At 41.6% G+C, this 27,082-nt stretch overlaps 2 protein-coding genes across 3 annotated transcripts; one reads left to right on the top strand and one right to left on the bottom strand.

Annotated features, from left to right (window-relative positions):
- Positions 1-6,604: 6,604 nt before the first annotated feature.
- On the bottom strand, positions 6,605-18,909 carry TSPO (translocator protein). 2 transcript variants are annotated; one of them, XM_087934176.1, is made up of 5 exons: positions 18,808-18,909; positions 18,340-18,480; positions 10,719-10,911; positions 8,180-8,318; positions 6,605-6,832 (listed from the first exon to the last, which is right to left on the bottom strand). In XM_087934176.1, exons 3-5 carry the CDS (start codon positions 10,901-10,903, stop codon positions 6,662-6,664), a joined length of 495 nt encoding a protein of 164 aa, XP_087790302.1. In that variant the 5' UTR covers positions 10,904-10,911; positions 18,340-18,480; positions 18,808-18,909; the 3' UTR covers positions 6,605-6,661. The 2 variants fall into 2 exon arrangements, with proteins under 2 accessions (XP_087790302.1, XP_026558527.1); XM_026702742.2 differs by lacking the exon at positions 18,340-18,480.
- On the top strand, positions 17,295-26,783 carry MCAT (malonyl-CoA-acyl carrier protein transacylase). The gene is made up of 4 exons (XM_026702729.2): positions 17,295-17,877; positions 19,759-19,846; positions 22,597-22,814; positions 25,477-26,783. Exons 1-4 carry the CDS (start codon positions 17,458-17,460, stop codon positions 25,897-25,899), a joined length of 1,149 nt encoding a protein of 382 aa, XP_026558514.2. The 5' UTR covers positions 17,295-17,457; the 3' UTR covers positions 25,900-26,783.
- The last annotated feature ends 299 nt before the right edge of the window (positions 26,784-27,082 follow it).

Here is a 27,082-nt window from a genome sequence, read left to right as displayed (position 1 = left end):
GTGTGAATACTTTTACTTTGATGTCACATCCAACAGTTGAATTTCAAGATAAAGATGCTGTCGGAAAAGATGAAGGTGGTTCTTTGTACCACAGATGTTTTTTTGAGATGTTTCCATTAGGATGAATGACTCTGACTATTGAATTACCAATGCCAATCTCTTTTTTTTATTTTGAAATATTAAATATACACATTTCTACCCATTAGCTTTTAATTAATACCAATAAGAGCCAGTTCTTTACATGTTCTTTATACTTGTTTCAGGACCTTTCTAGGAAGTTAAAAAAAAAGACATCTGAACATGCTTGGGCTGCTTTGCAATTGGTAAAGCACAGATTCTTTAAACTCTGAATTATTTTAGGATCTTTTTCTCCCCCAAAAGATTCTTTCTTCTGTCTAGGACACACATGTCACTACTCAGAATAACTTTTCTAAGAAGATGGTTTAAATCCTGTTTAATTTATCGTAATTGGGGTCTGGGTTTAATAACTGAACTCCTATAGGAGCTGTGCCAACTTCTTGCCTTCAAAACAGTTCGTGACAGCTGGGCATCTTTACCAAAGAGAGAGTTATTGTTTAACTTTCCTAGGTGTTCAAAACAACCTGGACTGGATGTATTACTTGAATAACACAGCATGAAATCCAGATCCTTAAACTCAGAGGTCCGCAAACTTGGCAACCTTTAACACTATGCTGGCTGGAGAATTCTGGGAGTTGAAGTCCACAAGTCTTAAAGTTGCCAAGTTTGGGGACCCCTGCTTAAAATGGAACCTTCTGTATTTTGTGGTCTTGATAAATCAGATGAATTGTTTACGTCTCCGGGGCAGCACCATGGGGCCTCCACATAGGAAAAAGGTGGGTCAGATTGATCTCCACAAGAGCTTGTGGAAATGTCTGCTGTAATTCAGAGTACTGGAAGAAAGAAGTATATTGCGCTATTGCCAATGTGTCTTGGAGAATAATCCCCCTTCTTTCCTGGGCCATTTGATACCAATATTACCAGCCAGATATCCATTCAAGTGTAAAGAAAGAAAGAAAAATCTTTTATCCCAAGAGTGAGGCTGTAGGAGGATAAAGTCCCAAAAGCAGCAGGGTATCCAAAGCCTACAATCCATGGTATTTTAGGTTTGCAATATACATTGATCCTAGAATGATGGTTCCCATAGTAGATAAACTAGTTCAAGCCTGAGGAGAAACATCTCCAGCTATGTGGCTCAAAGTGCTGTGGAACTGATGAAGAGAGAACGCCTTTGCTGATTTCCTGTTACCAAGAATCTCAGTAGGGAAATGATTGAAGTCTGGGGAACAGGCCCCTTGTCAATCAACAGGAGTGCTAATTTACCAACAGCTTATCAGGTACTCAGGACTCAAGGGCTTGGCAGCACAAGGAAACAAGCCGGCCATCAACATCCCAATCAACAACAAAAAAGCCACACTCAACCAGCCACCATATAAATGAAGGGTCTTCAAACTTGACAGAACTCCTGAGCTAACATAACTGGAGGAGGAATTCTGGGAATTGAAGTCCACAAGTCTTAAACTTGCCAAGTTTGAAGAGCCTTGATATAATTACTATCCATAGAATAGCCCAAAGTACAGAGAAGTCCCTTGAGGATGGGTTCCAGCATGAATCTGAAAGCTCGGAAGACTAAACACCTGGTCCTGGTAACCACCCGAGATTAGATCCTGCATTATTCTGGGTGCATATATTTGCCTTCATTTGTAAGAATCTGATTGTCAAAGCACACGTGTGTAGTTTATGATATGTTCTGCTCTAGGCCTCAGCAGCCATCCTCCCTCTGTAACATGGCCTCAACCTTCCAAAATCCCAGCTTCTTTGAAAGGAGGAAGCTTTCGAATGGCATTTCCAACACACAGAACTTGAACATGAACACAAACACTCTTGTGAGAAGCCAATGTTTTTATGGTACTTGATGCCTGTCCTCAAGAACAATCCCCCAGTTATTGTTCACCATGGGATGTTTAGCTGGAGTTTTAACCTTTGATTCTGTGAATGTTTGCATTAACCAAGTGTTTGTTCAAGCTCCGTTGACTTCTGTGCCCTTTCCTTCAAAATAAAAATCAGACACTTTGATGTTGGAGACTGCTGAAGATGGCCAGCGAGCAGGAGGCCAAAGGCCACATCCAGCAACTTCTAAAACGAAACACAGAGACGGTGATATGCACTTTTCTGCAATGTCTTCCCAGCTTTGCTAATACAAAAGGAAGTCCCGGAAACCAGAGGTGGTATTCAGCAGGTTCTGACCAGTTCTGGAGAACCGGTAGAAATTTTGAGGAGTTTGGAGAACCAGCAAATACCATCTCTGGCTGGCCCCTCCCCCATCTATTCTCTGCCTGCCGAGTCCCAGCTGATCGGCTGGGTCTCCTTTGGTTACCCTGCACAGGAGAACAGAGCTGGAAAGCAGGTTAGTGGGGTGCGGACGGAATGGGAATTTTGCAATAACCTTCCCCCAGGAGTGGGGAGGGAATTCGCCTGCCAAGCCCACCAAGTCACGCCCACAGAACCGGTAGTTTAAAAAAAATTGAATCCCACCATTGCTGGAAATGTTATTGAATGTGGTGTGCCTCAGAAACATCCTCCTCTTTTGTCCCCATGGTGCCCATCCCTAAAAACAGAGGAAGGAATCTAAGGGGGACTAAAAATGGACTAAAGCCTATTTTCCAGAATCGCTTGATTTTGATTGAGATTTGTCCTCTCCCTACTATTAGTCTAACTTTGGAGCCCACTTTGTCTGCGGCTGTCCTTACATCTCTGTCTCTGGGGTCAGCTTGTGCCATTGTTTCCGTTTAGGAGAAGATACCACCCTTGTTCCTCTAGCACAATGGTCTTTCTTAGCATCAGAAATTATTTTCTGTTTTTTTTTTAGAACCTTGGGCAAACTGAGGTCTAAATTTGTCAATATGAATTTAAGATCTCTGGCAAAGAATCGAGAGGTTTCCCAAAAGGCTCCTGTGTGGGAAGGAGTTCTTAGTGATTCAGAAAAGTCTTGGCCTGTGCTCTACCACTGGGCCAAAGGGAGCATTTGGGAAAAGACAGAAGTTCCTTCTCTGTGAAGGAGCCCTAGTCCTGAAGACATTCCTGCTCTACCTTACTCCGCTTAGTTCCCCCATCCCAGGGCAAACGATTTTTCAACCATAATGCTCCGTGAGGTTTTGACCCACCTCAGAAGGATGGGAGGCTGAGTCAACCTTGAGCCTGATGAGATTCCAACTGCCAAATTGCAGGCAGGCAGCAGAAGTTGCTAGCAGTACTGCGCTCTAACCACTGCTGCAGCGCAGCTCTGCTATCCAGCACTAGGTGTCTGGCTCCCTCTGAACAACTTTAAACATCAGCTCACAGATGTCCAGCTTCCTCACCATACCTTCCCCCACAATTGAGAAGACTGAGGCAATGAGGCAAATCCAAGAAAACATGCCTAATTCATAGCGGGTTAAAAGAAGTGTGCGATCCCGCACGATTCAAAATGATCAGCCAATAATTAAAACTAAGAGGGAAAGGAGATGGAGGTTCTCTGGACTACATCTCCTTGTTTCCCTTTCCTAAGAAAGAAGCCAAATGGGTATTTTTATCCTTGGAATACCCCCCTGAGAAGCTGGCTACGAAAAGAGGGCAAGTCCCCCAGAGTTCAGCAGCCCTTCTGAAGACCTACTTGCAGGAAGATACCTTCACTCTAATAACTGCCCACTGACAGTGAAAGTTCAGCCTGGATGGATGAAGTCACAGCTATTAGAATTCCCAAGGAGATGACAGGCCTCTTGAAATCCTACCAAAGGTCACCCTGCTCTTATCTTTTCTATATACACCAAATCCAGCCAAAACTCTTCAGGAACCTACTAGCCAATTATTAAAGCTGCCTATTTCTCTATTTCTTCTGACACAGAAGGCATGGCTCTTTGGATGTAGACTGCCTCTTTATATAGAAGCTCCACTAAGCGAGCTGACTGGAAAAAGAACCATTGATGCAGCACTTGATCCACTTCCAGTCTGATGCCCTTTGTGGTGCAGTGATGGGTTGCTGTTGTTTTTATGCCGCGATTCCTTCTTCCAAGAAACCTTTTTCTGCACCCCAAAGTATTGTTAGATGGTGTCAAGTTTAAGAAGGAAGCAGAAGGAGGGAGAGAGGGAGGGAGCCATTGAAGCCATTTGGGGGGGGGGGTTAATCTATGCCCTCAGGGTCAACTGAATCAGTGTGCAAATAGTTGTGGGATCTTCTTGAGACTGCTGAAAGGGCTGTGTTGTAGACAGGAGATAGGTGGTGTTGTGTTCTTCCCCCTTTCTTGAGGGAAGGGTGTTCAATTCTAACATAGATGGACTTTTTTAAACACCCACCCACCCTTTCAAACCAATGGTCCTCTCCAGTGGTGGTATTCTACCGATTCGGCCTGGTTTGGCCAAACTGGTGACTCCGAGGATCACCTCTAAGCGAACCAGTTTGCTCCGATGATCAGCTGCTGGTCCCTCCCACCTGCCCTGGCTCTATACTGATCTTTATTTCCTGCTTTTCCACCTCAACTGCTTCATGCGGCACAATGGATTGCCGCGCATCAGCTGTTTTACCACAGGACTCGCAGCAGAAGGTGAGTTGCAGATGCTGTGCGTGTGTGAAATGCGTGTTTGATGCGCATGTGCAAAGCGCGCGCTTACACCGAACCGGTAGGAAAAAGTTTTGAAACCCACCACTGGTCCTCTCTATCCAAAATGTGGACTTTGCTGTCTTCAAAGGAATGACCTTTGTCTCTGAAATGCAGATGGACTGCTGAATTGTGCCCTGATGGGTTTATATTCTCCTATGTTCTGCCATGCATTTGTGAAGTGGTTGCCACAAACCACTAAATGGCAGTATATACACAATCACAATAACTGCTTCCACAGGTAGCAACTTATACTGAAAGTGTGGGGTTCTGAAGCTGCTGCTAACTTACATCATTAAATCCTTGGGCTATCATGGCAATGACAATCAGCTTTTGTGGGGTTTGGGGGAAGACAGACAAATTATTCTTGGGGGTTTCAAAAGATACTTTGCAACTCTGTTTAGAACTATGTGTACAAGAACATCAATTGATTTATTAGAGAATCACTGGAAAAGTACAGCTTGTCCACAACATTCACAGAGCTTATAATTATTGATATTTAAAAATATTCTACATCTGCTCTAAGATAGTAATATTTGAACATCAACATCTCCTTTGGTTGCTCAGAAACCAATGAAGATTGCTGAGCTTATTGCCAAAGATGAGGCCTCATAGTACAGATACAACTTTTTTCCCTCTTACATCTTTCTATGTAAGAGTTGCGGTGGCGCAGTGGTTAGAATGCAGCGTAGCAGGCTATTTCTGCTGAGTGCCAGCTGTCTGCAATACGGCAGTTCGAATCTCACCAGGTTCAAGGTTGACTCAACCTTCCATCTTTCCGAGGTCGGGTAAAATGGGGACCCAGATTGTTGGGGTCGAAAGGGTGACTCTGTAAACCGCTTAGAGAGGGCTGTAAAAGCACTGTGTATATAAGTCTATGTGCTATTGCTATCGTGTTTTATTAAATAAACAAAAGGAGGGAAATGGCAGTGATATGTATAGTTCTGAGAATGCAAACTTAGATAAGGATGAGCAAAGAGAGATATTTCCTTTAGCTCTATGTCCTGCTGGAACACTGGCTTGGAGTCACCCCTTTCAGACCCAAAGTTGCTCAAATTTCATTTTAAATTCCCGCAGCAAGTCATTTCACTTCGCTTAGATCTCAACTGATTTTTAAAGCAAGGCAGTGGATGGTAAAGCTGCAAGATTCAATTGGCTCTTCCAGGCTGTGGTAAGGAGTCCACAGGGAAGGCATCAAGAAAGTGATTGCATCCAAGCAATCAGAGTTCTGTCCTTTTGATGCGCTGACACGTGTGGATGGGGCTTTGATCACCTAACTGTGACTATCTTGCTTTTCCAATGCCCCTGCTAAACTCCCCTCCCCCAATGGTGGGATTCCAAAAATTTTACTACAGTTCTGTGGGCGTGGCATGGCTTTGTGGGTGTGGCAGGAGGATACTGCAAAATCCCCATTCCCTCCCCACCCCACTAACCTGCTTTCCAGCTCTGTTCTCCTGTGCAGGGCAACCAAAGAAGACCCAGGTGGTATTCAGGAGGTTCTGACCAGTTCTGGAGAACCGTTAGCGGAAATTTTGAGTAGTTCGGAGAACCAGCAAATACCCCCTCTGACTGGCCCCACCCCCATCTATTCTCTGCCTCCCATTGAGTCCCAGCTGATCAGCTGGGTCTTCTTTGGTTACCCTGCACAGGAGAACAGAGCTGGAAAGCAGGTTAGTGGAGTGGGGAGGGAATGGGATTTTGCAGTAACCTTCCCCCAGGAGTGGGGAGGGTATAGGGATTTTACAGTATCTTTCCCCTGCCATGCCCACCAAACCACGCCCACCAAGCCATGCCACGCCCACCAAGCCACACCCATAAAACCAGTAGTAAAAAAAAATTGAATCCCACCACTGCTCTGCGGACTTAATATCAGCTTGATTACAGGCAAAGGCAGACTCCGTTTCCCCTTTTTTATTTCCCAAATCTGTATTAACATGATCTACTAAGACAACAGTGGAACTATAATGATGGTGGAACTTTAATTGTACTCATTTAAAAAAAAACTATCTCTAGTTTTTCTTATCAAGATTATCCCTCCAGATGCGGTAATTGAGCAGAGAGGCAAACATTAACCAAGCTATGTATGGATACATCAAACATGCTGCAGTTTTGTTCACATGATTCCAAGCCACCGTTGTAGCTGTTGCTGTTCCTGTAATGAGTAATAGAACAAACAGCCCCTGAAACAGAAAAATAAAGATGTATTTACTCTTGATCTTGGTATTTTATATAAATGGAAACTATCTGAATATGGTAAGTACCTGACTAATGGCATTCCACTAGGGTTGTTCCCATCATCAGACTTCACCTTATGAGGGGATCCTTGGTGGTCTCTGAGCTTGGTTGTTTTCTTGTGGATGTTTCATTACCCAAACCAGGTAACGTTATCAGGACTGGCAGTGATGATGTTATCTAGTTTGGGTAATGAAAAATCTGCAACCAAACTCAGCGCTGAGGACTCCTCGTTTCAACCCTGCACTACAAATATTTTCCTTTACTCATTCCCCTTATGATCGTAAATCCGAAAAGCAATACTGCAGTTAGCAACCTTCCAAGGTTGTCCCCTGGGTTAATTTATCAAAGTAGCCCGTTACCATTTATTGCACACTTTTTGAGCAAATACCCTAGTTCAAGTGTTGTATTTTTTTTCCCCCTAAGAAAAATAGTACAAGGCAATTTTTCAAAATCCTATCTGCTTATTTCATCTACTTGGTTTGGCTGTAACATTTTGGAAGTCTGAAGACTGTTTAGGAATTACTATGGTATACAAGATTAAGACAACGTATTTTAAAAGTTGGATTTTTCATGACCGTTCCTTAGTATACAGAACATACCATGTTTCCCTGAAAATAAGACCCTGTCTTATAGGGGTTTTTTTGTCCCCCAAAAGGCACCAGATCTTATTTTGGAAGGGGTGTCATTCACTGAATAAGCTCATTTGCGTGTATCACCCACGGCCTTCTTTTTGGTGTCAGAGGCCTTTCAGGAACTTCTTCTGTGGCTGGCAAGGCTTCCCTGAAGGTCTCTGCAGCCAATAACAGAGCTCCGGATCGATCCAGAGCTTTGTTATCATTTACAGAGGCCTTCAGGAAAGCCTTGCCAGCCTTGCTAGCTGCAGAAGAAATGGGCCGGCAAGGCATGTATTGGGGTGCATGAGGCCTGGCTACACCCTCCCCCATCCCCACCCTAGCTTAATTTTTACTCTGGAGTAGGCGGGACCTTAATTAGGGATTATTTGGGGTACACGTGTAAAAAAATCAAGCTAGGGCTTACTTTCAGGGTAGGTCCTATTTTGGGGAAAACGGTATTTGGCATTATTAGTAGCATTTGAAAAGAAAACGAGTGATGGCCCAGAAGGTTTAGTTATTTAAAAAAGGAAACCCAGTTTTCCCAAGCCCTGCAATAAATAGTAGTTATTGCGGCACATAAATTGTTACATGTTGCATTGTCCTGAAAACCCCACCACCACCACTCAAGGCTGTTGAGCCAAACGACATGTACAGTGTGCGTATATTTACATAACTTACCAATCCTAGTTTGTGTTGTCCAAAGAAGACAGAAGTCCACGACCAGTTCAAGGCCAGTTGCCCCACATACAGTCCCAGAGGAGCAAAGGACCTTTCATTGAAACCTCCCAAGTCCCTCCATACCAAGTAAGATCCATATCTACAGTATAAGGATGGAAGATACAGTCAGAAAAGAAACCAGATATGGGGATTTTTAAGGCCAATAACGAACTTGTAGTTTAACTCTGTGTATTTACAATAGTGAAATCATTTGGAATAAATGTCAAAGAGATATTTTCATTTTTTGTCTACAACTCATTAGAAAAATATTGGTATAATATTTTTTTCTCCACAATCATAATCTCCAAACTAAATTCTGTTCCTACATATACAGTAGTCTTGCAATTTGCCTAATAACCAAGTTAATCATGGACATGGTGTTTTCCTAAGGCTCTCTATGGAGTCTAAGCCCTGTGATTTCTTTGATTTTCCACTAATTAAGACCAACCATGATTATGTTTTCAACATCAGCCAAGATCAAAGGCACCCTCAAATAAAACTCAACTGATTCTTGCAGAAACCTGTCCAGGCAGCCATACGAAACTCATTTCCCACAACTTCCCAGCCTAGCTTAGTAGTTTTCCATCCAATATTAAATAAGACTAGCCCTTCTTTAGATTTTTGACATCAGTCTAAATCAGCTAGATGCTGTCAGCTGAGCCAGGATTTAACTTGGGTAGGGTGAGAAGTGCATTATCTAAAATTTCAGCTAAATATAGAAACTGAAAAAATAGAGTATTTGTTCTGACCCAAATCTTGTTCCAAGTAAACAAACACCAAACAGATAAAAGCAAAACCTTTTAATACTTCTCTGCGAATTACGTTAATTCATGGTTAAAAGGCTATTAAAACTAATTGTCTCTGATAAGAACGAGCCTTGCCAAGGTTGTGCAAGGTTGCCAAAAGCACAAGATTAAGTTGCCAAGAAATATTCCAAACAAAAAGTCTCCAAACACCAACCAAGATAATACAAACTTCCACAAGGCTTGAAGTGCAAGAACTTTTTTTGCTTCCTGCCAGTCTGTCAGGCTGGCTTTTATCTCTGAAGGGAGGGGCCATTACCTTGCAGACTTACTCCCAAGTCGCCCGTGCTGCTACAGCTGCTCTTTCCTTCAAGCAGCCCTGCCTGCATGCACAGTGGGCACAGGCTCCTCGGGAACCTCTTCGTCACTCCTGCCAGCCTCCACAATCTCCAAAAGCAGCATTCCACTCCCTGATGGTCCTGGCCCCATCCCTGCATCACACGCAAGCCCCTCATTTGAGTCCTCACTCTCTGAGACCTCAGCCGTCCACACCTGCTGCTGGTGAACCACAACAGCATTTTGAATGGCAATGTCCCCTAAAATGTGGCCCTGATGCATGTGTTTAATCATTTATTAGATGTTGACATGGAATTATTCTTCTACAAGTACACTAAAGGAAGATATCCTATCTAAAAAAGAATAAAATTAATTCTCTTTTAGATGATACTTTTTCAGCTTTTTATCTCTTCAGATGGTGCTGAATACATTATAAGACAGAAGATACATTAAAAGACAGAAGCAACCACTTTAAGACATGAAGAAAACTTTCCTTCATTCCAATTTCCAACCCCAAAATTTTCAGATAGGATTGATGAAAAAAACCCTTCTTGAAACTCCTAGCATTCAGGGGTTATTGGTTGATACTTGAATGGGAGATTACTATAGCAGGAAATCCCAGGACTTTAGACGAGACTGCCACAAAACATCTAAGCAAGCAGCTTGGGTATATCCATTAAATCAGCAAGAGTTGAGTTTATCTCACTTGACTTGACTTTTTTACACAGTAAGAAAATAATTTGCATCTGAGTTAAAGGAAGGACCTGTGAGAACCGGTAGCGGAAATTTTGAGTGGTTCAGAGAACCGGCAAATCCCACCTCTGACTGGCCCTGCCCCCATCTATTCTCTGCCTCCTGAGTCCCAGCTGATCGGCTGGGTCTTCTTTGGTTGCCCTGCACAGGAGAACGGAGCTGGAAAGCAGGTTAGTGGGGTGGGAGGGAATGGAGATTTTACAGTATCCTTCCCCTGCTACGCCCACCAAGCCAAGCCCACAGAACTGGTAGTAAACATTTTTGAATCCCACCACTGGGATGAGGCACCCAAACAACCTGTCATTTGGTTCTCCTGAGCATTTGGCAAGAAAACATGGGAAGAAAAGTTATTGACAATGATCTGACTCCAAACTATTCAGGACGCCACAATCCCCCAATGTGAGAATTTAGTATCATCACTTTTAATTACTTGTTTTCTCCTTGACTGTTAATTTAGCCCTTGGTGAGTTTCCTAGGCTGACCTACATATTTGTTTAATTGAGTAGTTAAATGAATAGCAGCAGCTTCAACTGACCTCAATATCAGTTAAAAGCTGGCTACTTTTACCCCCTGGGCTGATTGTTAACCACATGGACAGAATTTTTAGAAATTCACCATAGCAGACAAATTGCCCAAATTTTAATTAACCAAACAAAGGAAATGCTTACCCCATTGATGCATATAAAGTTCCCCACACAGGTCCAAACAACCAGTTTGGTGGACGCCAGGATGGTAGTTTCAAGGATCTATACCACATCATTTCCCTCTTGACTATTGGGGCTGTTAAAAAACCCCCTATATTAGGCAAGACTGTGAAGCCAATAGCTGGGATCCAGGATGAAACCACTTCCATTATGGCTCCTGAAATGAAGGCACATAGAAAACTGAATAAAAATGTACGATTTCCCAAAAGCCAGGAAAACAGCACACATTAAAGGAAGAATCTGTTTTAACAAAAACATCATTGCCTCAAACCTGGTCCAGCAGGATATGCCTAGAGCAGGGGCGTTAAACTCGTGTTGTCACAGCGGTGTCACATGACATATCGTGACTTTTTCCCCCTTTGCTAAACTGGGTGTGGCCAGCACGTGATACATCTGGCCCAGGGGCTACGAGTTTGACAGCCCTGGTCTAGAGACACTCCAATACACAGCTTTTGTGTTGCTTCCGAATTGCAGCCTCCCATGTCAACATCACTGTTCATCGGTGGAATCAGTTTGTTCCTGACTCAGCTGGAGTGTATCTTAAACCAGGCGTTGCCAACCGGTGGCCCGCGGGAACCCTCCCTGCGCACTCACCCCTTATCTGGCTAAGTTGCTATTTTTCCTTTTTGTTTCCCCGCCCATCAGCTGTTCTGTTGTGCTGGGAGATTTAGATTAGCTAGAAAGCAGGAAATCGTTGTATTTCTTGCTTTCTAGCTAGTCTTTAGATCTCTCTCTCTCTCTCTCTCTCTCTCTCTCCCTCCCTCCCTTCCACCCACCCACCAACGTCAGCAAGCCACCCTCAGTCAAAATTCATATTAGTGGTCCGCAGGATTTAAAATTATGAGTTTGGTGGTCCCTAAGATCCAAAAGGTTGGCAACCCCTATCTTCAACTGTTTCTTTTGGAGATGGTGAAGCTCTGCAAGATTTGTGGGCAGTTTGTTTCCCTAGCTTCCTAGCTCTAGAACTTTCTCAGCAAGATTTAGCCATTGCACCATCTTAGCAAGAGAGTGTCATGATAGCTTGGCAGTTTTCCCCTCATAGCCATTGCTCAGATTCCTTGGGGAATTAAAAAGAATGGATAGGAGTGGGACACTGGGTCCTGATTTACTTTCCAGTTTATCAGCTAAAGGGAGTACTAACTGATTTATCACTGGTCACAATAGAATTGTGCAAAGTTTGGGAGACTAAAACATATGAAGAATGGTTGCAGGAACTGGATATGGCTAGTTTAGAGAAAAGAAGAACCAGAGGTGACATGATAGCAGTATTCCAGTATTTGAGGGGCTGCCACAAAGAAGAGGGGAGTCCACTTATTTTCCAAAGCACCAGAAGGCAAAATGAGAAACCATGGATGGGAAACTAATCAAGGAGAGAAGCAACCTAAAACTGAGGAGAAATTTCCTGACAGTTAGAACAATTAACCAGTGGAACAACTTGCCTCCAGAAGTTGTAAATGCTCCAATGCTGGAAGTTTTTAAGAAGAGGCTGAACAGCCACTTGTCTGGAATGGTATAGGGTCTCCTACTTGGGCCAGTGGTTGGACTAGAAGACCTCCAAGGTCCCTTCCAGTTCTATTCTGACTGAATTTGACAATGATGGAAATCAAACTGCAGGTTCATCTCAAATGGTTTCTGAGGAACTGGGGAATCAAAATGGCAGCAGTGTGGAAGGATGTTAAGTAGAAAGAATGTTGATATTTCCTTGAATTGCATTTTGTTTGACAGAGCCCCGTATTCAAGCCTGTCTAGATCCTTCTAAATTTTAAGCGTATTGTTGACTATTCCTCATAGTTTGGGGCTGTCTTCAAATTTGTTGAGTTCCCCTTCTATCCCTATATCTAAAATTGTTTATGAGCAAGTTGAAGAGTACTGGGTCTAAGACGGAACCCTGGTGCACATTTCCCTCCATGTAGATATAGTTCCTTTGAAGACAATTCATTGTGTGTGACTGGTCAGCCTGTTATGAATCCATTTGGTGGTGACGCTGTCCATAACATTTCACTGGTCCATTAGTCTCATCGCTTTGTCAAAGAATTCAATAAGGTTTGTCTGGCATGAACTGTTTTTGACAAATCCATGTTGGCCATTTCTCAAGAGTTTTCCAAGCTTTTTCAGTTGTTCTCCCCCTTAAAGATTTCCATTCATGGAGTCCTTCCTAAGTTCTCTATAAATTTGTTGAAATCATCAGCTCTTTTAAAATCTAAGAGACTTGTTTGATTTTATTCTATTACTTGGGCCTGCATTATGTTCAATTGCAATATGGCATCGTCACTCTTCCACAAAGTTCTTCAACCTATCTCTCTTATGCATTAAATTAAGTCTGGTATAGCTGACCTTCTAATTCCATCCTCTGTTTTGGGTGACAAAATTGTCTGCTAGGTTTGTCAGGAACCTGACTGATCTCCCACTTTTGCTAACTGGTTAGCACAAAGTTTATATATTTCCTTTGGTTGGTTGGGTGGCTTGTGGTATTCACCTATAGCAATGTCATTCCTTTTCTTTTATTAACCTGAATGTATTCCATAAGGTTTTTACCATTATAGCTCCCCCCCAATGTCTGTAGAGGTGTAGTTATCTCTTATATATAACGCAACTCCACCTCCTCTTGTTAGGTGTGTTTCATTTGAACGTTTTAAATCCTTCTAGGTGTACTGTACATTCCAGGCATGGAATGTACAGGCATGTTTTATCCTACCAAATTTCCGTAATAGCAAGCATCTGCCTTTATGTACTAGCATTCAAGTTTGCTCTGTTTCTTCCTCATACTCTGAGCATTAGTGTATAGACAACAGAGTCCCTTTTGACTGACCCTGTATTTGCTTTCTACAACTATTTTGTATCTAACTTCCCCTTCTTTCTTAGCATTTAGTGGATTGTCATGAGGTCAGTGTTTTGGATTAGGTCCAAACATTTATCTCCGTTCCCCTCCAGGTGTAGTCTGAAGCTCTTGGGGATAAGCTGAGCCAGTTGATTTCCAAAAGAACAAAACCAAAAACAACCCACATTCTTCCCAGTTCTTGTGAGGTGTAGCCATCCCTTGCCAAAAGACCCTCAGGCAGGTTTTGTAGACTGTAGGAACCCAAAATTATCTTGATGGCACCATCTCCTAAGCCAGTGGTTTACTTAAAAAGCTGTGTTCCCTCATTAATTGCCTACTTTTTGTTGTGAGTACAAATGCTCCCATCTCTATGGCATTCATACCTAGTTGTTCATAGTCTCGTGATATCAGTTTGCATTTGGTACATATATAACTAGTGTTTTCTACAGGTATGAATACGCACATGGCACATATTTTGCAAACCACAAGTGACAAGACAGAAGGGTCCTTTTTCTTCATCCTCATTGCTTTTGTATTACCAACTAAAACAGCTAATCAAGAGTATTTCTCAGCTAATTGCCTTCTGGATACATAATACAGATAAGAGTACATTTTCTAGACCCTGCTAGAGTACTTTACAAGGAGTTTTTGCAGATGACTTTAAGCACTTCCTAAAATACGCAGCAAATGCAGATACACAGCCCATAGGAAACAATTGAATGAGCAACTGAAGGACATTGAGAATGAGTGAGAACAATCAACCAGGGGGACAGTTTTTGCCTCCAGAAGTTATGGTAGCTTCATCTCTGGAAGCTTTCAAGAAGAGACTGGACTGCCATCTGTCAGAAATGGTGTAGGGTCTAGTGCTTAGGCAGGGGGTTAGACTAGATGACTTACAAGGTCCCTTCCAACCTTGTTAATCTAATCTATCTATCTAAGATTCCAGGATGCTTGGGGAGATCTGTGGCAGACCGAAAGGGGACTTCTCCCCACTTCTTTCAGTTGCCCAAACTTTTAAAGTCCTTTTTTGATTGAGAGATTTAAAAAAAAAATCTTGCAAGCAACTTAAGTTCACAGCTTTCACTGCAAGAGTCCAAGATTGGACCACCAGGAGGAAAATAGCTTACCTGGCATCGTTGCCACGCTGCTCCAAGTCACGGCTGGAGGGATGTTTCTCCTATATGCAGTTCAGAAAAATTGGGGTGCGGCTTGGAATGCCCCACGTATATGCAGGGGCTGGCCGCTAGAAGCTACACCCTTGGATTGGGCGGTGCTGCCATTATTACATTCTTTTTAATCAAATCTAATGAAGTGCAATACGTTCTAAATATTCACTAAATATTTGCTGTAATTTATAAGTCATAGATTAAGATCAACTGGCACTCTAACTAAAGTTCAAACATTCCCTCCCATTGTCTAGGCAATACAGTATAGGAACCTCTAATTCTTTATTCCACTTATCTCTTAACCTTTGCACATCAAATTGCTTTGTATCTATAGAAACCTGCATGTTTTTCTTTTTAGTTTTAAAAATAAAACAACTCAGAAGGCCACGTGAATGACTTTGGATCTTCTGCATTGCTACCAGGAAAGATATATGGACATGTTTTCAAGGTTGATTCAAACTGGATGGGAGTCTTTTGCAAAGCTGTGCCAATGAAATCCGGCTAGAGTTTGATAGATTGCCAGGAACTCCCAGAGCTGTAGGCTAGATTAGGAAATTGAACCATATCCTTACAAACAACTGTCATGAAAACAACATGGTTCAGGGGTGGTATTCAGCAGTTTCTGACCCGTTCTGGAGAACCGGTAGCAGAAATTTTGAGTAACCAGTAAATACCACCTCTGACTGGAGATTTTACAGTATCCTTCTCCTGCCACACCAACCAAGCCATGCTCACAGAACCGATAGTGAAAAAAAATGGAATCTCACCACTGACATGGTTGTATACATAAAGAATCAAGTTTCACTTGATAAGATTTTTTTAGTCAAATTCCATTAACTTGCATTCAATCGTGGTGACTAAATGGATGAATGGTTATGATCTTGGCTTGTTTTTCGCCAGTCTGCAGCTCTTCCAAGAACATTACAGTGAGTTCTCTGGTTCAACAAATCCACAGACTTCCACTTTCCTCATCTTGCCAAATTTTGGCATTTTTCTAATCTATCACCTGCTTACATGTGTGTCCAAAGAATAAGTTTCTACTTGCTTCAAGAGAGCAGTCAATCTTTCCTTGGTTGCACTTCCAAAGGTTGCATCTTTCATGTCATGAAAGTCAACTGAATGGCTTACATCTACCTCACAGGTTATTTTTATGGGGGAAAAGAGGAAGCAGGAATTTTATACAGATAGTTCTTGACTTAACACAGTTTATTTAGTGACTGTTCAGAGTTACGTCACTGAAAAATGTGACATGACCATTTTTCAGTTACAACCTTTGTAGCATACCCATAATCACGTGATCAAAATTCAGATGCTTGGTAACTGGTTCACACTTATGACCATCCCTGTGTCCCCAAATCATGTGATATCCCATTTTGCAACAAGTGAACAAATCAACTGCAGTGATTCGCTTAACAGCTGTGGCAAGAAAGGTTGTAAAATGGAGCAACATTCACTTAACAAATGTCTCAACAGAACTTTTGGGCTTGCTTGTGGTAGTGAGTCAAGGACTACCTGTATGTTCACCACTTTGAGTTGAAATATGATAACATAAAAATAGTAGCAATAATATAAATCGAAGCCTTCCGCCAATGCTGCGACCATCGCTTTGCTCCTCTCTGCCTCAGTTTACTTGAACAGCTGGTCATACACATGCTGTCTTTTGTGTTATCAAGGCCAATGGAAGAAGTGTGAAGCCCAAAGAGAGACAGGAGAAGGTGCAGAGAATTAATCCCCCTGAAAGGCAGAATTATCCCATCGCTCAACCTCAAGCCAAGTCAAATTTGCTTAGTCTTGAGTTGGCTTTGCCACACGCCAGGGTCCGAGAGAAAGAACTCCAGGGGCAAAAAGTGAAAAGCCAAACAAGGATTAATCAATCAATCATAGTAGAGCTGGGACACCCCATCCCAGGGAATAATTAATCGAGTTCTTCCGCACCTCAGAACAGCCTATTCCTCCCACATCCTCCTGGGGAGTCTATGACAACTCGCCAACTTGCAATGACCAATTCACGACAGGCCAACTCGCTACAACAGAGGTTTCCAACCTTGGCAACTTTATGACTTGTGGACTTCAACTCCCAGAATTCCGAGTTGAAGTCCACAAGTCATAAAGTTGCCAAGGTTGGAGACCCATGCGCCACAGGAGGACACCACACCATGGGCCAACTTGCTGCTGGAGAAGAGTTACACTCATATCGAAGAAATAATCCAATAGAATCATGGAAGAAAGAATAGAACAGAACAGAATAGAATAGAATAGAATAGAATAGAATAGGTTTATTGGCCAAGTATGATTGGACACACAAGGATGCCAAAGGAGAGACTAAATAAATTGTGTGAAAAAATCATTATTTTTTTATTTTAAATAATTAAATAAATATAATTATAATTAATTTATTTAATTAAATTAAATAATATAAGTTGAATTGTCCCGCAGTGAGTTGTTCTGTGGAGAATTGGCTGTGGAGAACTGTCCCGTCCTCCTGGTGTTCCTCCTCCCTCCCACCATCTCCCCGCAGCAAGACCTTCCTAAAGTCTTCGCCAGAAAGGGGCCAACACTGCGCTTGCGCCTAGAGTGACGTCACGCTTGGAACCTCCGTTGCAGTCAAAGCGGGAAGCTTTTTCATTGTCTTTTTGCGGGCGGTTGTTTTTTTTTTTTTAAAAAAGGGGCCTAGTCTGGGAAAGCAAGGGTTGCCGTAGCAACCGCCGGGCCTGTCGCGATGCACTTGCGCGGGCCTAGCATGGCGGTTCGACTTGCCGCGGGCCGCTGGCTCCGGCGGGAACCGTTTACTCAGCCGCCCGGAGGCGGAGGGGTTGTCGCGGTGCAGCAACTCTTGGAAAACGCGACCGTGGAGGCGGAGGAGAAGACGCGGAAAGCGCAGCGCGCCGCCCCCGAGGAAACCTCCGTGTTGCTCTTTCCCGGCCAGGGCAGCCAGTTCGTGGGGATGGGTCGCGGGCTGCTCCGCTATCCCAACGTGCGCCAGCTTTTCCGCGTGGCCGAAGCCGTGCTCGGCTACGACCTGTGGAGCCTCTGCCAGGAAGGCCCCAGCGCCCGGCTGCACCGCACCGTGCACAGCCAGCCCGCCGTCTTCGTCTGCTCTTTGGCTGCCGTGGAGAAGCTGCACCATCAGCAGCCCTGGGTGAGGAAGGGTCCCTGGGTAGGGGAAGAGAGACTCCCAGCCCCCGGAGGCGAGGAGCGAAAAGAAGCCGAAGTTGGGGTTTTTTTTGTGTGTGTGGGGGGGGACCCCGTTCCTGGAGTCTTTCGACCGGCCCCATTGCCTGGGATGGTCTCAGGATACTTGCAACGGGCTGGACTAGAAGATCTCCAAGATCCCTTCCAGTTCTAGGATTTTGAGGCTGTTCCCTCGGCAGAAGACATCCAAGCTGTTTGATAATTATTATTATTTTTTTAAATTTTTAAATGACGTATTGCGGGATTCTGGGAGTGTTCTCCCCAAATCCACCCCTGCGGCGGTTATCACTTAAAAGTAGGGCATCCAAATTATAATTTTTTTGTGGGAGCAAAGATACCATTAAGTCTTTGGCTCTTTAGGTCCTCTTATTATCTCTTTAAAACATGTTCTCGCACATTATGTTCTCACCTAAAACCGGGAGCCTCCCTTGCAAGGGTGTGAAACCGCTTAAGGGTTACTATGGAGTAAACTCTTACTTTTACTGCCTTGGAGTAAACTGGTAAACTGAAGAGGCAGATGAGATGGACAAATTGGATCCGAGCTGTTGGACTGGGGAATAGGATCAACATGGTTAAAAAAAAAAAAGGTTAAAGTCAATAGTGCCATCCAGAGAGCAGCTGTAGTAGTAGTAGTAGTTGGCAAATAAGCCAAGTTAAGTGGTTGAAACCTGAGCAAGTGTTCTCTCTCTGGAAAGCAGACAATAGCAGCTAACCTTAGCTTGAGAAACTTAGCTCATGTTGCTGGAATATATTTATTCTTTAACCATCTTTTTAACGTGCTAAAATATACATATATCAGGATTTTGAAAACTTTTCAAAACTATAGGGCAACCCCCAATTTCTTAAAATTGCAACATAAAAGCTGAGCGTGACTTACAGATGGTTCTTCAGAGACCACTCCGTTTCCACAGCCCTGAGTGAGGAGCGCTTGCGATGGGTCCTTGTAGTTGTAACTGCCACAACGTCCCCAGGATCATGTGATTGTAATTCAGGCAGTTGAAAAACATCTTGCAATTACAGTGCAGTATTCACGGGCACGTGACTAGGATTGCCCATTTGTGGGGAAATATAAACCAGGAAGCTGGCAGGAGATTGGTAATGGTTGTGGGATGGTGCTGTGACTCTGGGAGAGTCACACTTTACAGCTGTTGATTAGTGAAAGTTGCAACTCTAAATTACAATTGTTAAGTGATGGTTATCTGTATATAATAAACAGATTTATATCCATTTGCAGAAGAGCTGTGATTATTGGTTTATCTGGGTTTATTTATTTACCTGCCTGTTTGTAAAATGTATAAATCTGTAATTTTAGAAAAGAAAATACTAGCCCCAGGCACATATTTTACTAGACAGTGCTTAATTGAGACAATATTCAGTCTGAAAATCTCTTGAGTTCGGAGCTGAAAATGGAAATTAGAAAAGTTTACTAAAGACAGTTACAGAAGATGTTTTATCATTTTTACCTATCTCAGACTAATGGAGAGGCAAAGATGCTTCTGGGCAAGATTTAACACTGACATCTTTCATATAAATATTGATTCTCATAATAGGGTTATGCCAAAGATGTTAAAGCATAAAGAAATACCTGAACGTTCTCCTTGTAAGAACATAGCATTCATTCCTTAGTGTCTTAAGACTAGGTAAAAAGTCACCTTGATCGTTTTCAATTTAGAATGTTCTAGAAATTGTACAGTTTAGCTTTCTGAATACACGAGATCCTAGGTGCTTTCTGAGCTTGGTACTTTTCTTGCAGATGTTTCCTTACAAATTACATGATGCCATCAGTGCACTTCTGAACATGTTTTCAAAAGTTGTTTTTTTTTTACAGGTTGTTGAGAGCTGCGTTGCGGCTGCTGGATTCAGCATTGGAGAATATGCTGCTCTTGTTTTTGCGGGAGCCATGGATTATGCAGAAGGTATAAAGCAAGCATCAATATACAGAAATATTTTATTTTAACATTGGGATGCACAATTTTTGTTTAGCTGAAAGCTACACCAGCCTGAACAAGATTTTGGCATTGAAATAAATATGTGCCTTAAAGGAATGCAAATTCCTCATGAGGAATAAAAAATTTCATTATAATTCTGAAATATAAAAATATGTAACTAAAATATTTTGATTAGCAAAAATAAAAAGGTGGCAGAATGAGTGAGGTGATAACAATAGTATCCATTGTACCTTAGGCAACAGTATCAAGAGGGTACTGGAACTCCCATATATCTTGCCAGATTACTATGGTTTAATATATCTGTGATATATGTTGATTCACATATTTCTGTTCATTTTACAAATTAGTAAAGTACAACAATCCTGATTTTACTTTTTCCAAGAATTTCAAAATGGAATTTCTTATTTAATAAAGTTAAATAACAAAAGTTACTTATGATTACTTTTGTTGAAATGTGAAACTTATTGCAGAATTCATTTGGATGAAAAAAGCAGATGTAGAAGTGCCTCTTTGAAGCACAGGAATTATAGTTCATAGACGTTACACAGTATATTCATGGAACCTTGCATCCATTTGGTACATTTGAAATATGTTATATATGCATTTATTTTCAGTACAGTGTGCACTTTTGCAAAAAATATTGAATATATATTGTGTTAATATATTGAAAGCACTGATCTTCACAAGCAGTTCTTGTGAAATTTTAAATTTAAAGGATCAAGTGAAATATTCAGTGCAGATTTCTAATAAAAAGTAACTCAGATTGGCCGTTCTATTAAATTATGGTCTACAGCAGGGGTGTCAAACTCACATCACATTGTCATGTGACATATTGGGACTTTTTTCCTCTTCACTAAACCGGATGTGGGTGTGGTCAGCACATGACACATCCGGCCCAGGAGTTTGATAGCCCTGGTCTATGGTAATCCATGATGTAAGCTTTTAAACATAAAGCTAATCATCTTTTTTTGCTTTATCTTCTCATCACTTGGCTCATCGCTTCACCTCCAAAATTCAGTTACATTTGAAATAAAAATACATTTGTTTCACTGTTCGTTTTGCCCAGTCAGAAGTTATGCCTGCAAAGCCTCCTTTTAATTACTGGTTTTGTTTGTCAAATTCTAAATAATAAGTAGAAAACTATAACTTATGCAAGGGGGCATTATTTCATATCATAATTTCAATTTCCTTTACCATGGTTTGGTTTTCTCAAGTTGCTTCTATGTACATAAGGGTATTCAGGTAACATGTCGGGGCTGCCAATGAAACAGGTTGGGTATCTTTGCTGGGAAAGCCTCAGAACAACTTCCTCAGTACTTTGAAGAGAGATGCTTTGGTTGTGCCAGAATTTCTTGCAAAATATCCTTGAAATGTTTTGCACAGCTGCAACAATTGATAACCAAAGTGAAAGTTGGAGGAAATGTGGTACTGAAAGTAACCCTGAACAAAACATACTTTGTGTCTTAGGGAGTTGGATTAGGTGGTTTTTAAGATTCTTTTAATTCCTTATTTACTTACTATGATTTGGGGAAGGGTTCCCTTTACTTACATTTAACAGTGGAACAGTTTGCTGTCAGAAGGTGTGGGTGCTTCATCAGTGGAGGTTTTTAAGAAGAGACTGGACAGTCACTTGTTGAAATGATATAGAGTCTCCTGCTTGAGCAGGGGGTTGGACTAGAAGACCTCCAAGGTCCCTTCCAGCTCTACTCTGGTTGATTATTGATTTTCCTTTAATTATATTTAATGTCCTTGGATCTTTCTTCCAAAAGATGCATTGTAGTCCTGTTTTCCAACCAGCATGACGTGGAGCCCTCCAACTAATGAAACCTGTGTTTGCATATCCCAAAGATACTTTTCCCCCCAAAAAGGCAGCTGTACTTTCTTGTCCGCCCCCCACTTGAAAACATGTTCTGAACTGAAGAAGCTTTTTGGATGAGAAACAAAATGTTTTTAAAAAAAAAAAACAAACCCAAGAATTTCCAGGTGCCTTTTGGAAAAAACACTTTGGGACAACCATGACCTGGATGATAGAAAATCTACATAGACACTGGGCTTGCATACTTTGTGGCTCACTTCGAGGTGATTTGCCAAAGTATGTCTATGAATCTGCAATGCACAGTACAAAAAGTTGTATCTGTTTCAAATACAACTTTGGCTCATGTGGAACACTGTAAACTCTACTGAGCCTTAGCAGAACTTTACAGATGTTACAATATAGACAACTGTAATCCCATATCTTCTGTATTCTATGGTAGCCAAATGCAACATGAAAAGGATTCCCCAGAGGTTTTAAAGTTGGTAATTTCCAGCGCTTTTCTTTATAAGACCCCACTACATTGTTATCAATATGTTTTCTTAACTATCATATAAAGATGCAATTTTAAAAACTATTTTAATTTCAATTTTGAAAACTACCCATTTTAAATACCCTATTCTATATGACAGATAGTGTTGTTTCATACTGATGCTGTAAAAAGCATCACTGTTTAAATTCACAATATATTACATAACCATTACATAACTATGAATACAATATAGAAGAAATGCATAAGATTATATCATTTGCTTTTCTCTCCCAATGACCACAGTAGTGTGGGTCCTTGTAGTTGTGACTGAGTAAACGTGTTTTAGGTTTTCTACTGCTACAGCCATTTTTGCTCTGTAGCAACAATCTCAAGCTTGGGTAAGCCTCTATAGATATTTTTTCGTTTCTGTAGCCCTGTATGCTGTCAAGACACGGGCTGAAGCCATGCAAGAGGCGTCCGAAATCATACCAAGTGGAATGCTCTCCGTTATTGGCCGAAGAGATTCAGATTATAAAACTGCTTGTTTGGAAGCTCTTGAATACTGCAAGACAGAAGGCATAGAAGATCCTGTATGTGAAGTTTCAAACTACTTGTTTCCAGACAGCAGGGTCATTGCAGGACACATACAGGTATTATGAAACAAACAATTGTAGTTGACGTTGTAAAGAAAACTCTGAGAACAAGTCATCTTCCCCAGCCTGAGATACTCTAGTTGCATTAATTATTAATTGCAATAATAATAATTACTGCAATGTAAACACTAATATAAAATATATACAGGTAGTCCTCATCTTACGACAGTATACTTAGCGGCACTGAAAAAAGTGACTTAGGACCATCACATCATCCCCATGTCATGTGATTTACATTTGGATGCTTGGCAAGTGGTTTATATTTACGAAGGTTGCAGTGTCCCAGGGTCATGTGATCCCCTTTTGTGACCTTCTGACAAGCAAAGTCCATGGGGAAGCCAGATTCACTTAACAGCCGGGTTATTTATTTAACAACTGCAGTGATCCACTTAACAAGTGTGGCAAAAAAAGTCATGAAATGGGGCAAAACTCAACACATTTCTCACTGAGTAACATAAATTTTGGGCTCAGTTGTGCTTGTAAGTTGAGGACTATCTGCATATTATAGTTTATAAATATTTTAATATACTTACATATTATATAAATATGAATCATAATTATTACAATAAGTAATTACAATAATTGATTAGTTGCATTAATTAAAAGCTCTGATTGCATGCCAAAACAATTAGACACAAAATATTTTCCCCCCTCATGCCATCACTCTGCTGAGCACCAAATTCCCACAGCACTGTGTTATGTTTAAGGATATTTACTCATGTAGTAGGGCTGTATTACTGTTATTCTTTTCATCTTTCGTATTACTTTCTACTGTTGGTATCTCATATTACTTGGAATGCACATTGAAAGCTTATGCACCGGAGACAAATTCCTTGTGTGTCCAATCAGTGGCCAGTAAAGAATATTGTATATTGTAAATGAGTTGGACTGTAATGCACTGTCCTGCTGGCAGGCTGGATGGATTTGTTAATTGGGGAGACCTAGCATCGCAGACACAAGTGCTGGGCTGACTTCATCATTTTGGAAAAACCAGTTGTCTTTACATTTGAAATACTTCCCCTCTCCTCAATATATTTAGCATGCTAATGATTTAAAAAGAAACATAAAGTAATGACAGTAGCTAAATATGACATAGCTCATATTTGACAGGATGTTTATAGGGAAGCCTCCTTTTTTCGACAAAATCTAACTTTAAATTAAGTCAGGAATATTTATTTTAAAGGGTTTAGTTTTGCCCCAGACATCATACAAAATCATTCCGTGGTGCTTGGTACTTAGAAAGATTGATGGTCCCTTAAACAACAATGAAGAGCTATGGGCAGTTCTTGGATTACAACCACTCATTCAACAACTGTTCAGAGTTACTGTGGCACTGTGCAAGAGGGACTTAGCACCAGGCCACAAAGTTACTGCTGTTGCAGCATCCCCACAGTCGCACAATCCTTATTTGGGACTTGGCAATTCGCTCACAATTACAATGTCCCAGCGTCCTGCAGTCATACGATTGATATTTGTGACCTTCCCTGTCAATTTCCCAGAAGCAAAGTCAATGGGGAAGCCAGCAGGAGGTTGCAAGTCATTCCCACCTCTGTGGCACTCGTGCATTCTCCTATGCACCATTTCCCAACAGCAATAGCACTTATATACTGCTTCATAGTGCTTTACAGCCCTCTGTAAGAGGTTTTACAAAGTCAGCCTATTGCCCCCAACAATCTGGGTCCTCATTTTACCCACCTCAGAAGAATGGAAGGCTGAGTCAACCTTGAGCCTGGTGAGATTTGAACTGCCAAACTACAGGCAGCCTGCGTCACCACAGCTCCTGTTCAACTGATCAACATTCCATAGTTCCTACCGGTGGTACTCACTCCACCTGCCTGCAGCGCTACCCTGCTTGCCTGCTGCCTCTTCCCATGACATGGTTATGTGAGGTCCTCAGTTAACAGCTTGTGTGGTCCCTGGGTTTCATTGACAGTCAGGATTGTTAGGATTGCCAGCAATAGGAGATGCAGTCTCATGACATCATGCATCACAAAGTATCCAGACTACATTTAAACCTATTTTAATGCAATGCTGGGAATTACTTGCATTCTCAGCCAGAACTAATTGTAAACAGTTCCCCCAGATAAGAGCACACCGTTCAGTGCTGTAGAAAAAACAGAAGTCCAATTATAATATAAACCAACCAAAGTTCACAGAGCTTCAAGAAGGACTCGGAAACTATTGAACCACTTTGCTTCCTGCATAGCGTTTGTCATTGAGGTCTGACTTTTATCCCTTATGGGAGGGGCAATCACCTCCCAGCCTTATTCCTGAGTCTCCCCTTCTGCTTCAGCTGCTCTCATCTTCCAGCAGCTCTGCGCTCACGTGCACTGGGAACAGGCTCCCCTGGGTCCTCCGCTTCACTGCTGCCAGACTCCGAAGGCAGCACCCCACTCCCAGATGGTCCTGGCCCCATCCCTGCATCGGACGCAGGACCCACGTCCGAGTCCTCTCCAGACTCTCTGCCTGGTCTCCTTTCTTCCTCCATTGCCGTCTGTACCGGCTGCCGGCAAACCACAAACAGAAACATCTGTTTTTGTTGTTTTTCTTGGATCACATTTCATCAGTGTGCAGCTATTCAAAATTCTTTAAAATGTGTGAAGTATACTAAAGCAGTTCTAGACGAGTGAAATAATTCTTTTTTCTTTTTTAATCGTAGGCTTTGGAATTTCTACAGAAAAATTCAAAGAAATTCTCATTTGCACGTGTAAAAATGCTACCTGTGAGTGGTGCTTTTCATACGCGACTAATGAAATCAGCAATGCAACCTTTATCCGAAGCTCTTGAATCAGTCAGCATCCAAGAACCCCTCATCTCTGTCTATTCAAATGTGGATAGCAAGAAATACAGGCAGCCAGAACAGATTCAGCATTGTTTAGTGGAACAATTGGTTTCGCCAGTGAAATGGGAGCAAATAATGCACACAATCTATGAAAGGAATAAAGGAAAAAAGTTTCCTTATACATATGAAGTGGGACCTGGAAAACAGTTAGGTGCAATTCTAAGAAGTTGCAATTTAAAGGCCTCAAAATATTACAGTAACATTGAGGTTTCTGAAGGTGAAACAAATGAAGAAACGTAGAGATCCTTGCAAGAAATGGAAGATAATTTGCTGCCTGCATAACTTCTTTGCACAGGTTTATTGTCATGTCTGGAGCAAAAGTATTCTCCACTGTATTTCTGAGCCTTTCATCAAATTAACGCATTCAAGTGCCTTGCAGGTATTTGATATGTACCTATTTAACAGGCCTAATCCCCCTCACCTAGTTGTCCTAGTGGCACAAGTGAAGAGTAAAAACTACATTTGCAGTCTGCCTGACTTGATGGAGCCTTTTCTTCCACCCGAATACAATGTAAGCTTATATGACAACGCCAATATGTAGAGCTAGTCTGGTTGCACTCCTTTGCCAATCCAGAATCAGTTTCACAAGGTTGTCTGTAATGTGGCTCCCTGACCTGTATATTTCATGAGGATAATGAGGTGTTCTGGCATTCCCATTTTTCTGAGCATATTCCTCAGATTGACACACTAAAAAGACCTATAATCAATGAAGCACATAATGATTTCTTTGGAGTATTCTTTAGCTTATCAGCTTTCCAGGGTACATCAGCAACAATGTTCTTAAGTTCTTTCTAAAGCCAGCTTGAATGAAACTATCATAATTGTTCATTGGTTGGATATTTTCCTTGCTGTTAGTATGCTTATATTTTTATGATGATTTGAATAACATGGAAACCTATTTGATCAGAAGCCCTACGAGAACAGAATAAATGCTCTTGTGTGCATATCAGGGCCATTATCTTTAATGAGGTCAGGCAGTAAATAATCCAGTTGTCCAGATTATTGTGTCACTGAAATACTTTATGTCAGGCTGAGGAAAATGCAGCCAAGAGAAAGCAATTTATAAGTGGAAGTGTCTGATTATATCAAAAGGGCACACCTATCAATAAATGTGTTATTCTTCACACGTTTGTGTATTTGATCATTGTTTATATATATGGTATGGCAGCCACTTGTACTTTCTGAATGAAGCCCAGTTAAACATAGTTTTTATGTGCTGTATTTGCCTTGTTCTGGAGTCATAATTTTGAATTATTTGTGGAATTTATACCTGTGTCATGGAAGCAAGCATTTCTTCTTGAATTGATGCAGCATTGATCTCTCTGCCTATAACAACAACAAAATCATACTCCTAGTTGAAAACACAGCTCAAGGATGAAAATTTCCTTTCTGCAATATTGCCTAGAAAGACAGCCAATACATC

Source organism: Pseudonaja textilis, chromosome 5, assembly GCF_049901715.1.
Source record: "Pseudonaja textilis isolate UNSWEBS1 chromosome 5, rPseTex1.2, whole genome shotgun sequence".
NCBI classification, from domain to species: Eukaryota; Metazoa; Chordata; class Lepidosauria; order Squamata; family Elapidae; genus Pseudonaja; species Pseudonaja textilis.
Note: the sequence above shows the minus strand (reverse complement) of the source record. Positions and strands in the feature narration are given on the sequence as shown.